The sequence below is a fragment of the Macrosteles quadrilineatus genome, unplaced genomic scaffold (genome assembly GCF_028750875.1).
Source record: "Macrosteles quadrilineatus isolate MER2022 unplaced genomic scaffold, UCM_ALF_1.0 Scaffold_2__2_contigs__length_208266976, whole genome shotgun sequence".
In the NCBI taxonomy this organism is placed as follows: domain Eukaryota; kingdom Metazoa; phylum Arthropoda; class Insecta; order Hemiptera; family Cicadellidae; genus Macrosteles; species Macrosteles quadrilineatus.
The window spans coordinates 164,580,936-164,595,798 of NW_026542595.1; the positions used below are offsets into that span (position 1 = coordinate 164,580,936).

General features: G+C 35.1%; 1 protein-coding gene across 1 annotated transcript in view; it reads left to right on the forward strand.

The window, feature by feature from the left end:
* The window catches only part of LOC128985974 (nuclear RNA export factor 1-like), a 36,860-nt gene that overhangs the window by 16,882 nt on the left and 5,115 nt on the right, over window positions 1–14,863 (forward strand). Inside the window, exons 7-13 of the mRNA XM_054406003.1 lie at window positions 2,405–2,601; window positions 3,843–3,952; window positions 5,411–5,447; window positions 5,974–6,206; window positions 7,968–8,136; window positions 8,942–9,106; window positions 13,510–13,676. Coding sequence (XP_054261978.1) covers window positions 2,405–2,601; window positions 3,843–3,952; window positions 5,411–5,447; window positions 5,974–6,206; window positions 7,968–8,136; window positions 8,942–9,106; window positions 13,510–13,676 — 1,078 coding nt within the window. The remainder of the gene's footprint in view (window positions 1–2,404; window positions 2,602–3,842; window positions 3,953–5,410; window positions 5,448–5,973; window positions 6,207–7,967; window positions 8,137–8,941; window positions 9,107–13,509; window positions 13,677–14,863) is intronic.

Genomic DNA, 14,863 nt, shown 5'->3' on the forward strand with positions numbered 1-14,863 from the left:
AATCTTGATAGTAATAATTTGTTTAGAGTTTGTAATAATATAATTATAAACACTAATTAACTAATGTAACTAATTTATAACAACTATATTATAACTATATTATCATGTAACTAATCTAACAAAAAATACGTTAACCCATTGACGGCACAATATGTTTTTAGCGAATTTCCCATATAGGGAATAAGCTATTACCGTAGGTCTCATGGTAAGACCTAGACCCGGGACCGATTTACTTTTTTGTTTTGAGGTCCCCAGAGGCCAAAAACACCATCCGTTCAAATTCATATATATATATATATTTATATATGTGTCCGTTAGCGCGATAACTCGAGCAAAAATTATCCGATTTTGATGAAATTTGGTACAAACGTGTAAACCTACGCTTATTCGAACGAGTTCGCGAACCAGCATAATCGGACCATGGGAACAGGGGTTTATGGGGGGTTTTATGGGGTAAAAATGGGTTTTTCCCATTTTTTACCCTAAAAACAAAAAAATTTGTAATTTCTTTCTCAACCATTTTTTAGAGCTTAAAAAAAAAATAATTTAGTATATTGAAGCGCTGTTGTATGCCTAACGGTCATGGAGAAAATTCAAAAAAAGTGTAATTTAAAATTCCCATGTTATTCTTATGGAGAAAATGAAAACTGTTGTAATTTTCTTGTTTATGGATATAATGTTGATAAAATTTGGCAAATTTATTTATTTCATCCTATACTATTGACATATGGTCAAAAAACACTTTTTACCTTCCCCGTAGCAGCAAACCTAAGCACTCGTTAAATCTAATGTTATTTAAATTGGAAATATATATGTCTTATTTATGGAAATATTTTAGTAAAAATGTAATCAGACAAGTTGAAATTCGCTTAGTCTGCAGGTTTGCTGCGGCGGGGGTATTTTATTCCTATGTTAGTTAATTTTGTTTAGGTTATGTCTTTCATTATAATTTAATGAAATAACGCATGTATTATGCACTTCAATACAATATAAATTTTTTTAACAGAATAAAAGCCAAAAACATATGTGTTCTCCTCGTCCTCTATACAAGAAAAAAAAGCAAAACAAGTGTTCAGTGCAATTCTTATTAAAATCACTGCAACTCCATCCAAGCCAGGTACTGTTTATTTAAGATGGGTCCTCCACTCTATACCACCTGAGCCACACATTAGTAAGTTTAATATGGATTGCACTTGTACGGGATTTGAACTGGTGCATGTACAAAGACCTAGCAACGCTACAGTCGTCAGTGCAACACCTTAGCCAACTGAGCCACCATGCCACTGTCGACTGAACAGGTGGATTGCCATAAGCACATGACGACACTAGCGCTCACAGGATAGACAAAATACTTCTTAAGGCTGCGCCAGTGGGCTAGGAATACAGCTACCTTACCTCGAAATGAAGTGATGGGCTAAATGAACATGCGGTGACGGGTGAATTAGCGTCAATGGGTTAAACTAAAACTCTTGTTAGTAAGGGCTCGTATGACAAAAATTTCGGGTAGAGAGACAAAATAATATTTTAAAACACATAATAGTAGTCTCACCTCCTGAGATTCAGTCACACCTTAAATTTTTTCCAGATTGCCTAGCCTACAATAAGATAGTCCAGGACTCTATCGTGGTCATTAATTAATTATTGTTTCGAGTTAAATGGCTCAGAATAATAATTCCAACACTGCTAACAACCTTTAGCTTACCTTCAACAAGTGCTCATCATAGCTAAAAAAAAAAAATGTGAAGTCGAATTTAGAATTTTGAATAAAAAACCGCATTTCTAGATTTAATTAAAGTAAGTCCGTTCTGGGTAGTGGAATAAACTCTACGTGTATCGTTCTTAAATAATGTCTGTAGCGGGTAAGAGCCGAGAGGACATGTGCAAAAACGTGATTAAGCATGCAGGTCGCGCGCAGAACGCGATTAAAGGCACAATAAAATTAAAATAATTAAACTTCTCGGAAATTGAGATTAAACAAATAAATAACTCGGTAGCACACTATATCTGAGGACTCCCCAACCAAGGGGAAATTATCTCTGACTCACCAGGATGATAGGAAGTTAGACTGTTGGTTTGGTCTCCAAACAGCAAATGTATCGATGGTTCTGAAGTGGGTAGGCAACTGATCCTGAGGTCTGCTCTTCTGGCCCTTCTTCGCCATCGCCCCTGGCGGCGGGGTAGCTAACTATCATCTTCCCTTCTACAATGACGTAAAACCCCTCTCGGCCTCCGCTCCTCCACGGTTTACCCCGAACGTAGGGAATTGTGATGAAAGTAGATAAAACTCCTGAAATTTACTCCTCGGCGGATTTTGGGTCGTTACACTCGGATAACGGTGGCTTTACTATTTACGCACAGAGTTAGAACTAAATGTACATTTAATATTTTTAAATTCTCTTTCCAGTCATAGTGAAGGAGAATGCTTTCTGCCCCCTGAATCGCACCAATGTGATGCAAGCTGCCATTCAAATCATTGGAGAGAGTATTCCTGATCTGGTGGCTCTGAAAGTCTCAGACAACAAACTAGTGACTGTAGACGGACTCAAGAAGCTGAAAGACAGCACACCTAACCTCAAAGTTCTACATATAGGCAATAACAAAGTAAGTTTAGTTAAGGAGGCCTACTAACAGATTAAAATTGTTATCTCTACCTTCAGTGAACTTTTAGACAAAAATTTGATTGTTTGGGCCCCATGCATTTTCATACACATAGTAAAACTAATACAATCTAATGCAGTGGCGGTCCCAGGATTTCATTTGGATGACCTCTGGGGGTATGGAATATCTCCCAGAAAAAAGGGGGTTCGGGGTTCCTCTCCCCGCAAAAAATGTGGAATTTAAAGCCTAAAAACATATTTTTATACGTATTTGAGCTCTAAAATATGCTCAAGCTAATAGTATTTATGTTAGCTAGTAAAATATAAAATATTTTGGGGGGGGATATATCCCTCCCATCCCCCCCCCTGCGACCGCCACTGATCTGATGACAAAGTAACTCTCCATAAACGCAAAACAATAGTGGTTTTGTTTAAAAGCCTAAAAGGCCTTGGAAAAACAAAAAAAACTTTATGTCATAAAGACCTTGTCTTGCAAGTATTTAAGTGTGTAAAATGTAAAGCTGAACGTGGTCTTTTTCATCTGTTGATTATTTACAAAACTTTCAGTGGTATTTGTCTTCAATGTACAAATACAGTTTGGTCACTAAATTGACCCATATCTACAAGAAAACTACAAACTACTCAAGATACTAACCCAATCTAACTGTTCTGTTTAAAAAAATCTCACGATCAATGAAGATTAGCTTAAAATGTAAAATTTTTATATTAAAAAGGAGTAAACCCATTACTTAAAATTTAAGTCAGTGGTGCTATTGCAGTTAATTGTAATTAATTGTTAGCAGTTAACTGGAAGTACAGTATAACTAACAGTGAAGAAAAAATTCCTTATACTACATTACCTTAATCAAACAATGTGTTTGTCAAAATGACTGGTAAATAAATTGTTTTACTGAAATTTATTAATAGGTAGAAATATATAAATATGCATACTTGTGGTATAAGTAGTATTACCCTAAGCGTGGAAAAAATATGTAAGTTATATACAGAGCTCGATTCGCTGGGGAACGGAGTTCCGGTAAGTACCTCTCTTTTAGAAAGATAAAAATATTGGCACATAGTACATAAATAGGTACAAATCACATTAAATATATTACAGTTCCGGCACCTTATTTTTTTAAAATCAAGCACTGATTATATATATCCTTAATAGAATAGTCTGACACATGATGGATATTTTTTTTTTTCACTACAATTTTACACTACAGTTTAGTAATTTTTTTACAGATCCGTTTTCTTAATCATTTTGACATTATGCAAGGATTGCCAGTTGAAGAAATTGAACTTGATGGAAACCCACTTTGTGATAAATTCAAAGACAAAGACAATTATATCAGGTATGACTTAGATGGTGGATGATTTTTGTGAGTATTTTATACAGCAATGTCCTGTTTGAAACATTGCAAGCAGTGCTGTCTGTCGAGGAGTTAGACTTGCGATTCAAGATTCGAAAAATCTTTATTCACACACAGTACAAATTTTTATCCATGAAAAGTGTCACAAGTCTGTTACTTACTACCTAAATTAGCAATTAGAAACAGTTTATCACTGTAATCATTACAATTTTCAAGATGAGCTATTAGTTTTGTCTGAATAGTAATAAAACTGTATACAAATCAAGAAAACATTATTTTTTAATATTCAATTCTTTGTGCTCGTGTTTTGTATCTTTGGTGGTTTTGTAAATCAGAAGGGAAGACTTCTACATAAAAAAAATATCTTTTGTAAGCTTGATTAATTTATTTGTAGATTCACATTTTTAAATTTAATTTTAGGATTATAGTCTGACATAGTTCTAAAATAGTTTGACAAATTAACTATCCACTTGAAGTGAAAAGTATAAAACAGGATAAAAATTCAAAAACCATTCAAATATAGTTCCGTAAGTATCTATGTGGAAAAGCCCTCTAGCTGATTATTGATTATTATATATTTTCTTGAAAGGCATAGACTTCAGCTAGCATGTAAGAAAAAAATTAGTGTTCAGGAGCTCATATATAAAAGTAAAAGGTTGTTAAACCTTTTTAGACACACCCCTTGTACTCTGTTTTCTTGGGTGATAACCTGGTTCATCTCTACTGAAAACCCCTATCTATTTAATTAACAATCAAAATATTCAATTCTTTTTAATATATAGCTAATTGAGGCTTATTTACAAAAAAAAATGTTGCTTGCTCGACTAAAAAAATTCTAACTGTTTAAAACCAATGAAAAGTGTTATTGAAGCTATTTGTGTTTTTAATCTCACAACTAACATTAACTTTAATAGCCAAGCTAATGACATGCCGGTACTTGTGAAATTGGCATATTTTTAGCAGTTAAAACATACATAATTTACACCCCAGCCAAAAGTTTGATCCTAGCTATTTTTGTAACTCAGGTAAAATAGTTGTAAGGTCCTGTGCCACTGTTTTACTTGGGTGTAAACATATGTTTAATGTTGCAGGTACACTGGTCTCCTTCGGCAGGCAAACTGCAAACTATTTGTTTTAGTTTCCTGCAATTACCTTTATCAACCTCTAGTTCAATCCTACTTTATCCTAATTATTACCCCGCCCCTCAAAATTTGATTTTCAGGACTTATTTATTTTAAAAATTGTCAAATACTGAAACTTACTGTTATGATGACTATATTCCAGTCAAACCAAAATATAGCATTTATCATTAAAGTGTTTATTGTTTGTTTAGTTTTGTTGAACATACTAATTTTATTTAAAAGCAATTCTTTCAAATTTATTAAAAGGAGAGTAAATTAATAATCCTAACCCATTATTGGGGTGTAACTTCTGTTTTAGGGAAGTGCAGAAGAGATTTCCCAAAGTGATAAAACTGGTAAGCAAATTTTGCTATAATATGAATCTATTATTATATCTAAATACAGAAGTGTTTAAAAATTGAATATCAACAACATGACCACCCATTGGGTAGGCCTACTGTATCTAGAAAGTTTGCCAATTTGTTGATTATGGTACTTTAAGTTTATGAATTATGCACCCGTGTTTCTCAACGTTGATTGATCAAACTAAACTAAACCCTCAATATTTGAGTCATAGTATTCCTTGAGTTTACCATCTCTCATGTCTCTGACCAGGGCTCGAAAACCTTGAATTTTTCCTTAAATTTTATTTTTATGGGACCCAACACAATTAAAACAGGACAAAAAATACAAATTAAAAAAATAATTGACTTTATTTTTTAACTAAAATTTTTACCAAACTAAATTTTGTATGTTTTTCTACAAAGGAAAACGTATTATGGTATGAATAAATACTTGGCAACATCATAAAGATTTATGTATTTAATTATTGTATTTTTGCTGATGTGGCAGACTATCACAGTTTTACTTGTCTTATCATAGGATGGGGCTGATGTACCAAAGGCAATCACATTCAATGTGGAAGAGGAGATCGCACTGCCCAAGTCCCAAGGCAGCTTCCTGTGCGCGCCTGCGGCTGCTGATGTTATCAAGCCATTCCTGCAGCAGTACTACCAACTGTACGACAGTGAGACTCGCGCCCCTCTCATGGACGCCTACCACGAGAACGCACAGTTCAGTTTGTCTTGCTCTGTCTTCAATGGCCAGAACAGCAGGTTAGTCAGCTAGCTGAACAAAATACGGTACTTGACTCTGAATTCTAACCAGTGGAGGTTCTGAAAAATTTTCATTCGTGGCCTGCTCCTCCACGACACACAACATTTGTCTCAACTACATTGTAAAACTATAATAAAACATCATATATGACTTGATTTATTGTGTGGATGATTTTTTTTCCCTTGGATGTTGATGGGCCTTCCTCATCTGAAGATTCTTCAGACATTTTTGTGGATGTATAGAAGTCAGGACAGGGTGTCCACCGACCGGGAAAACCGGGAATCGTGCGTGAATTTCGTATTTTACCGGGAATTTTCAATTTGCCGCGATCGCGCATAAAGATGACTTTTCCAATTCCGTGACCGCAGGAGACGATGTTGATGTCCAAACGGCCATGGGATTTGTTAGTGATTTTGCCTCAATCGCGCATGACGTGTCCATGACCGCGGGAGACGATGATGTCCAAACTCCAAACGGCCGCAGGATATGTTAGTGATTTTTCTGCGATTGCGCTTGACGACAATGATCACGGGAGATGATGATGATGTCTAAACTCCAAACGGCCGCAAGATTTCTTAATAATTTTGCCGTGAATGAAAAATTTCAAAATGGTACACTTCTAGAAGGTTTTATTTTTGTAATATCTTCATTTACCTTTAACGTGATAGTTATTTAATTTGTTTAGAAGAGTTTAAAACTTAAATTGGCTATGTGGATTATTTGTAATTTCTGCATTCATTATTTTTGTAGGCCACTTGAAAAACAACCCATAATTTGAAAATTACAAACTATATGAAAGTACATAAAGACAGGGTTGGTGTAGTTATCCTTACAGAATATTTGGTACAATTAAAATTATCAGTATTAAAAATCTATTTTTTAGGTGTCGGTACGGAGATACGATAAATTGTTAAGATATTGATAAATTGCAGGTTTGAGGATTAGTTTTTAATTTTCTGATTATTTAATCAGTATTATATAAAAATTGCATACTTTTGTCAGACAATATTACAGTAGGCCTAATCATAAATTTTGTTTCTTTAACTGAGAATGCTTTTTCCGATAACTAACTAAAATAGCGAACTGTGTTAGCGCTAAAACAGCATTGCGGGAGTTGGCGCAAAAACATGTTGGAAAGTTTAGTATGAAAAGTACGACCTGAGCTACCTGGAATTACTCATGAATGTTTTCTGGTTGGCCTGGTGGACACCCTGGAGGATCTTCATCCATGTGATCTCCAAAAATATCCTCACTATCACTGTGAGTTTCACTTTTGGAACATCTTGTATTCTTGTTTCATTTTCAGAATCTGAACTTCCAATATTGTCAACAACGGGAGGAAACTTACGTCAGAAACTATCACTGAGAATACCTGAACGCAATACAGACAACAAAACAAGCAAACATAACCTTGCACAGCTGGCTTTACAACAGATAACGATAGCAATAGCAACAGTGCATAGAGTACAAAAATATTGTGAAACTATAACAAACATTTTGCAAAATACATGAAGCTTTATATATCGCATGCTGGGGTTAAAATGTCCGTAAAGTATGATCACATAATCTTTTTTGATAGTATTAATTTATTTTCCTACAAAATTGTCTTACATTCATGTTTTCATTTCACATATTTCCAAAAACTAAAACTCATTCACTACAAGCCGTCACACTCCCCTTAATCTCAGGGCTATATACCTCCTCAGTAGTGAATGTGATAACAGTAAAATGCTATTGTTTAACCTGAGACCGATTTGCAGCATGGCGCCGTACGTAGAGGACAGCAGAAACTTGATGGTTGTACAGAACAATGAGAAACGCAAACGTTTGTTGAGGCGAGGCAAGGCCAACATCATAGCTTACCTGACAACTCTGCCTAGAACTGAACACGACCCCACGTCTTTGGTGGTTGACTGCTCCATATTTACTGTGAGTATTGTAGCTTTTAATGATGAGTTAGTATCCAACATGTACTCATTTTGGCTATGTACCATTCCTGATTTTTGAAGATCAGGTTTGTTTGATTAGAGATTGTGAAACACAACTTAAATAAACAAAAATGTCTTTAGTAGCGAGTGTTCTCTGATGAAATTTTGAAAAACAACTTTTGTGAACAAAACTAATGATATACTTGACTAAACATTCATCTCCTTTTTTAATCTTAAAACTAAAGTGCTGCTGGATGCAACAGGTTTTATTTTTCGGCTTACGCGTAGTTTGTTGTACAATGTGGGCCCTAAATAGCAGAAACGCTTTTTTCCCACTTGTAAGGTGGTTTTAGTAAAGTGAAACCTCTCTCCATGACGTTGGATTAAACCTCATCCCAGTTTGAAAGCCCCTTGCAAATGTAGGCCAGGTCAAGGAGAGACAATACACTATGAGTCATGTAGCACGTCAAAAACACGCACATAGCATTCATGGACAACAGACCTGCTGCTTCGTGGAACGGGGCCAGACATAATCAAATATTTTTAGGCAAGATACAATACGGTTTGCTGATTTTTGAATCCACTGAAGGTCTTCTCCCTGAAGGCTCATGTCTTCTCAAGCAATTCTGTTTCAATACGCAGGTTAGTAGTAGGTCTAGCTAAATGACCACCACTAACTGTCAGTATTAGTGGTGTTTAAAATAATAGATGATGATTTAACGTTTTTTTTAACAAAAGACTGTTTTGAACGGATTTTAAGGACATGCTTGTTGAATAAAACATTAAACATTTACATCATCTTGCAGCCAACAATCATGATGATGTCTGTGAGTGGCGTGTTCAGAGAAGTGGAACAGAAGAAGCCACTGAGATCGTTTCAGCGTTCCTTCGTCATTGTTCCTGTTGGTGCAGGATTCTGTATCATCAACGAGGTACTACACGTCAGTCCAGCCACTTCTGACCAAGTTAAGGTAAGCATCAATTTGGACTCTCACTGAATCTTTAAAGTTATTTCTTACGACAAGGTTTGTCAAAATACTTTTTTCAAATTCATACTTTCCTTGATTATTCTTTTGATTTAAACTAGGTGAACCCTTGCGAATTCGCACGAATAATAAATTAGGATATTATAGCAACGTCGTTAGAAGTTGCGTCGTTGTATCGACTTTGGTCTTGAGCTCGATCGTTTGCTATATGCATTCTAAGTTTTTTTGCTGTTCAGTAGGGGTATTTTGCAGGACGGAGCTCATCATGCTGAAAACTTGCGCTGTGGACCAAATGTTGAGTCAGTGCTGCAAGAGCCATTAGCTATGTTTAGCATTATTTCTTGAACAGCGGTTTTGACGTCCGTAGATATAAATTTGGGCATATGAGGGTTGCTCCCGTTCTGATGGTTGAAAGGTGGTAGGGTGATAAATTGTGTCGTGTAACTTATACATGTAAGGCCCTCTACCATTAGTTCTTCAATTTTAGTTCGAGTGCTGACCATTGCGAGCGCAGAGTTGTACGATCTAGTGTTCTCTTTGTAGTTTCTGATCAAATGATTTGCTCCATTAAATAGGCTCTGGATACAATAGATTCCTCAGTATGTTGGTAAATTCACTTTTCCTTTATGGCAGCAGGATGAAAATCCTTCGTCTCGTTCTCTTTGTTCTTCTTTAACATGTAGCGCACCACATTTCTGAAATGTTAATGACATTTCGCCAAGTGAATGCTGCTGAATTCTTGTATACTGTATGTCAGTGTAATTTTGTAAGTACACGTTGCCACTAACTGTTCCAGCTCTTCGTCTGGGCTCCTTACGTTTTGCATTGCTTGCCGTATGTTGACTCACCGTGTCTGACCGGCAATATTTCTTTGTCGTCGGGTCCTTGGCATGTTTAAACAAAAATATAATGTAAAACTTTTCTCCCGTAGTGTCCTATAAGGCAAAATTTCTTTGCCCGGTTTCTAATTATTTTTAAAAACATGCAAACTGTTTACATTGACATCTGTTTCAGAATATAATAACATTCAAATCAATCACAATGTTATCCTTATGGGAGGAACTTTGAGGGCAGCCCACGCCCTTAAAAAGATATATTTCAAAAATCTAAAGCCAGTTTGCACATCTACACACCTAGACGAACATTTTGGTGTATAATATGTGGGTTTAGATCTTAAAACGAAAAGCCTTTATTGTTCACAAAGATTCATGTCCCGTATTAAATATATAGATAGATTAACCTGTTTTTAGCGAATTTCCCGTATAGGGAATAAGCTATTACCGTAGGTCACATGGTAAGACCTGGACCCGGGACCGATTTACTTTTTCATTTTGAGGTCCCTAGAGGCCAAAAACACCTTTCGTTCAAATTCATATATATACATATATATATACAGGGTGACAAAAAAGTCTGGAAACGGCTTGATATCTTTTTAACTAAATTCGTTAGAAAATTCAAACCTTTCACATCAACTTATATTTATGAAAACTACTTTTTGCAAGCATTACCATTTTTGTACCTTCACCAGGGGATGGCCCATGAGGATTACGTACATAATCTTTAATGTAAGCGTAGGTTGATATGCACATCATTTTAAAGGCCTGGTCAAGTGGAGTTCCGCGAGTTTCCAAGTGGAAACCGCGTAAAAAAAGGTTCATCCGTTACAGAATGGCGGCATTTCAAAGTTCTTGCGGAATATACCTGCACAGGCCTTAGTAATGGTAAATACTCATAGTCAAAATTAGCCGGGAAATCTGAAACCCGGTTAAATTTGTTTGGAAGATTGAATAAACTTAGTCTATGAGCTAGTTGACTTTAAAATACAATTTCAGCTCTCAAGATAATGTTTAATAGGTCTGAGTATTTACCAATAACTAAGACCTGAAAAGGTATATTCCACAAGAACTTTGAACAGCCATCATTTTGTAACGGATGAACCTTTTGAGACGCGGTTTCCGACAATGAACTCCACTTGACTAGACCTTTAAAATGATGTACATATCAACCTATGCTTACATGAAAGATTATGTACTAACTCCTCATGGGTCGTCCCCTGGTAGAGGTAAAAACATGAAAATGCTTGGAAAAAGTAGTTTTTATACATGTAAGTTGATGTGAAAGGTTTGACTTTTCTAACGGATTTAGTTAAAAAGATATTAGGCCGTTTCCAGACTTTTTTGTCACCCTGTATATATATACAGGGTGTTTGTGAACTCTCTCGAAAAAATTCACAGGATTATTCCTTGGGTTAAAACATGAATATTTTACATTATAAACATGGGTCGCCGGAGCCTCGTTTTCTGTCTGTCTGTCTGTATGTGTTTTTTATAAATAACTTTATAACTCGAGTTTGAATCGAGGTACAAACTTTAAATTTGACACACTTGTGTATTTTAACGTGTTACACAAACATGCAAAATTTCATTTCGTTGACTATAGCCGTTTCAAAATGGCGGCCATCTAAAATCTTTGACCTCAAATAACATGAAAACCACTAGAGTTACAAAAAAAAACACAAGAATAACAAAATGTGGAAAATTTTATGCCAAATCAAATGACACCTAGATCTTAAAGATCGGACAACAAACAGCTGAGTTATAATAATTAATAATTTCTTTACTGGCTTTTAATTGTTATTGTTTATTCTTTAAAATCATCTGATACAGAGTACATTACGTAACCTTAAACAGATCTCAATAGTTAAGGTAAAAATAGGACACTTAATACATTTACCATCTAGTAAAAAAACTAAATGTTGTTGTTAGGGCAAACCAGCTGTCTTACATTGTTGTAACAATTTAGAAAGGATCAGATGATTTCAAATAATAAACAATAACAATTAAAATCCAGTAAAGAAATTATTAATTATTAAAAAAATTAATAACTCAAAATAATCATGTGATCATCATCTCAAAATCGTATGTCCAACCAGCTGTCTTACATTGTTGTGACAATTTAGAAAAGATCAGATGATTTGATTCAGATGAAGAAATTATTAACTATTTAAAAAGTTTATAACTCAGCTGTTTGTTGTCCGATCTTTAAGATCTAGGTGTCATTTGATTTGGCATAAAATTTTCCACATTTTGTTATTCTTGTGTTTTTTTTGTAACTCTAGTGGTTTTCATGTTATTTGAGGTCAAAGATTTTAGATGGCCGCCATTTTGAAACGGCTATAGTCAACGAAATGAAATTTTGCATGTTTGTGTAACACGTTAAAATACACAAGTGTGTCAAATTTAAAGTTTGTACCTCGATTCAAACTCGAGTTATAAAGTTATTTATAAAAAACACGTACAGACAGACAGACAGAAAACGAGGCTCCGGCGACCCACGTTTATAATGTAAAATATTCATGTATTAACCCAAGGAATAATCCTGTGAATTTTTTGAGAGAGTTCACAAACACCCTGTATATGTGTGTCCGTCAGCACGATAACTCGAACAAAAATGATCCGATTTCGATGAAATTTGGTACAAACGTGTAAACCTACATTTATTTGAACGAGTTCGCGAACCAGCATGATCGGACCATGGGAACGGGGGTTTATGAGGGGTTTTATGGGGTAAAAATGGGGTTTTCTCATTTTTGACCCAAAAAACATAAAATTTTGGAATATCTTTCCCAACCATTTTGTAGAGCTTAAAAAAGAAATAATTTAGTATATTGAAGCATTGTTGTAGGCTATGCCTAATGGTTACAGAGAAAATTCAAAAAAGTGTAAATTTAAAATTCCCATGTTATTCTTATGGAGAATAAGTCAACTGTTGTAGTTTACTTGTTTATGGATATATGTTGATAAAATTTGGCAAATTTATTTATTTCATACTATACTATTGAAGTTTGGTCAAAAAACACTTTTTACTCTCCCCGTAGTAGCAAACCTAAGCACTCGTTAAATCTAATGCTATTTAAATTGGGAATAAATATGTCTTATTTATGGAAATATTTTAGTAAAAAATGTAATCAGACAAGTGGAGATTCGCTTAGTCTGCAGATTTGCTGCGGCGGGGGTTTTTTATTATAAATTTTAGTTGTTTGTTTATTTGAGTTATTAGATGTGATTTCTATTTAGGCTTAATGCACTTCTGTTAAACGGTAGCAATTTAGGCTAAACTTAAATGTCAATGATTATTTTTTTCCATCATAACCTCTTTAACCCTCTTTATTCAGACTACTTCCGAGTTTCAAGTCGCCCAGATTAAATCAAAAAATCTAAAACTGTCCAAATGTATGAAAAACCGGTGTTATATTGGACAACCATTGCTTGTAGTTTTCATTACTAAGTGGTTAGAATTAGCTTTAAGCAAACATATTTTAATGTGCTCTAATGGTTGATTTTGGATCTAATTTGTTCTCCTACACTGTATCACTCATTCTATTACAGATGGCATTCAAGCCCCCACAGCCTGTGGTCCCCGCAGTGCCGGTAGCTGTGCCCCCCGTAGCAGTGGCGGGGCCCTCCACACCTGCAGTACTGGATATTGCTACTAAACAACAGATGGTGTCCACCCTCGCCCTGCAGTCTGGAATGAACCTTTCGTTTTCAGAAAAGTGAGTGTTTCTCTGTTATGAATTGAATACATATATAGGATGGAGAGGTCACAGCTAACTCACCTGATGAAAGGTTGCAGACGAATCAAAGAACACATAAAACACATACATAATAATACTTGATATTTCGCCTCTTTCAGAGGCTTCTTCAGAAGTTATGAATTGGTTATTTTGGCCGACAATGTGTAAAGTCTTTAAATATGATCTCATATCTTGAGAGCTGTTGGCATTGTAGTAGTACTAAAATTTACTTACTACCTGTATAATTTAACTGTTTCAGTGCTAGGCCAATAATTCATATTTCGTAAGACTTTTTTGTTTGCCTTTTAATTCCATTACCTGTTGTTGAATTTTAACTGTCGTGTTGTCACTATTTTATTAATTAGGCTAATTTTGAATAATAACACAATAAGAAAATATATAACAAAGATAAATCCCGGTATTTGTAGTAATCATTAAATAAAACTTAGTTTTTGTTGTAATTTTCCTGGTTTTCCTATAAATTTTTATTTGTTCTGATAGCATTGTTTGAAACCAAAATCTCACAAAATCAAAAGACATTTAGTTTACAATGTAATATTGAATTTAACTTTGATTTAGTTGGACGAGGTTATCGTAATATAGCCATTTTAGGGAAACTAATGTTTTGCAGCAAAGTCTCAGGAACACATTTATGATCACTGTTGTGTTTCAACTAAAAAATTTCATCTAAATAGTCCATGACTAACTGGTGCTGCTACCTAGTAATGCATTAAACAACCATCTGTAGCGCTATATGTTCGTAAACGGTGGCGTCAGCTTAAATACCGGTTTTAGACTCCTCAGTCTTCAAGCACAGATAGCCGAGAAGGCTAGGGCGTGTGTCACTTGGCCAGTGGCATTCGTCTGCTCGGGTTCGAATCCTGTCCTGTGTGGCAAATAATTGGTGACCTGTGTGTTTGTAGCGATATACTACAACGACTGGGGCATAGTGAGGTGTTCATAATCCTTGGTTTAGACATACACCTCGAAATAACCGGATTGGGCGAATCTTTTAGCTAAGTGGTTGTTACCTGTATCCTTTGAACATGGTCACCAATGGCCGTTTTGCTATTTTTTTTAAAAATAACCTTCCTCTCTATATCCCTTAAAGATTTTTTAAAACAACGATATATCATTTCATAGCACTGAAAGGGTTAAAGCAAAGT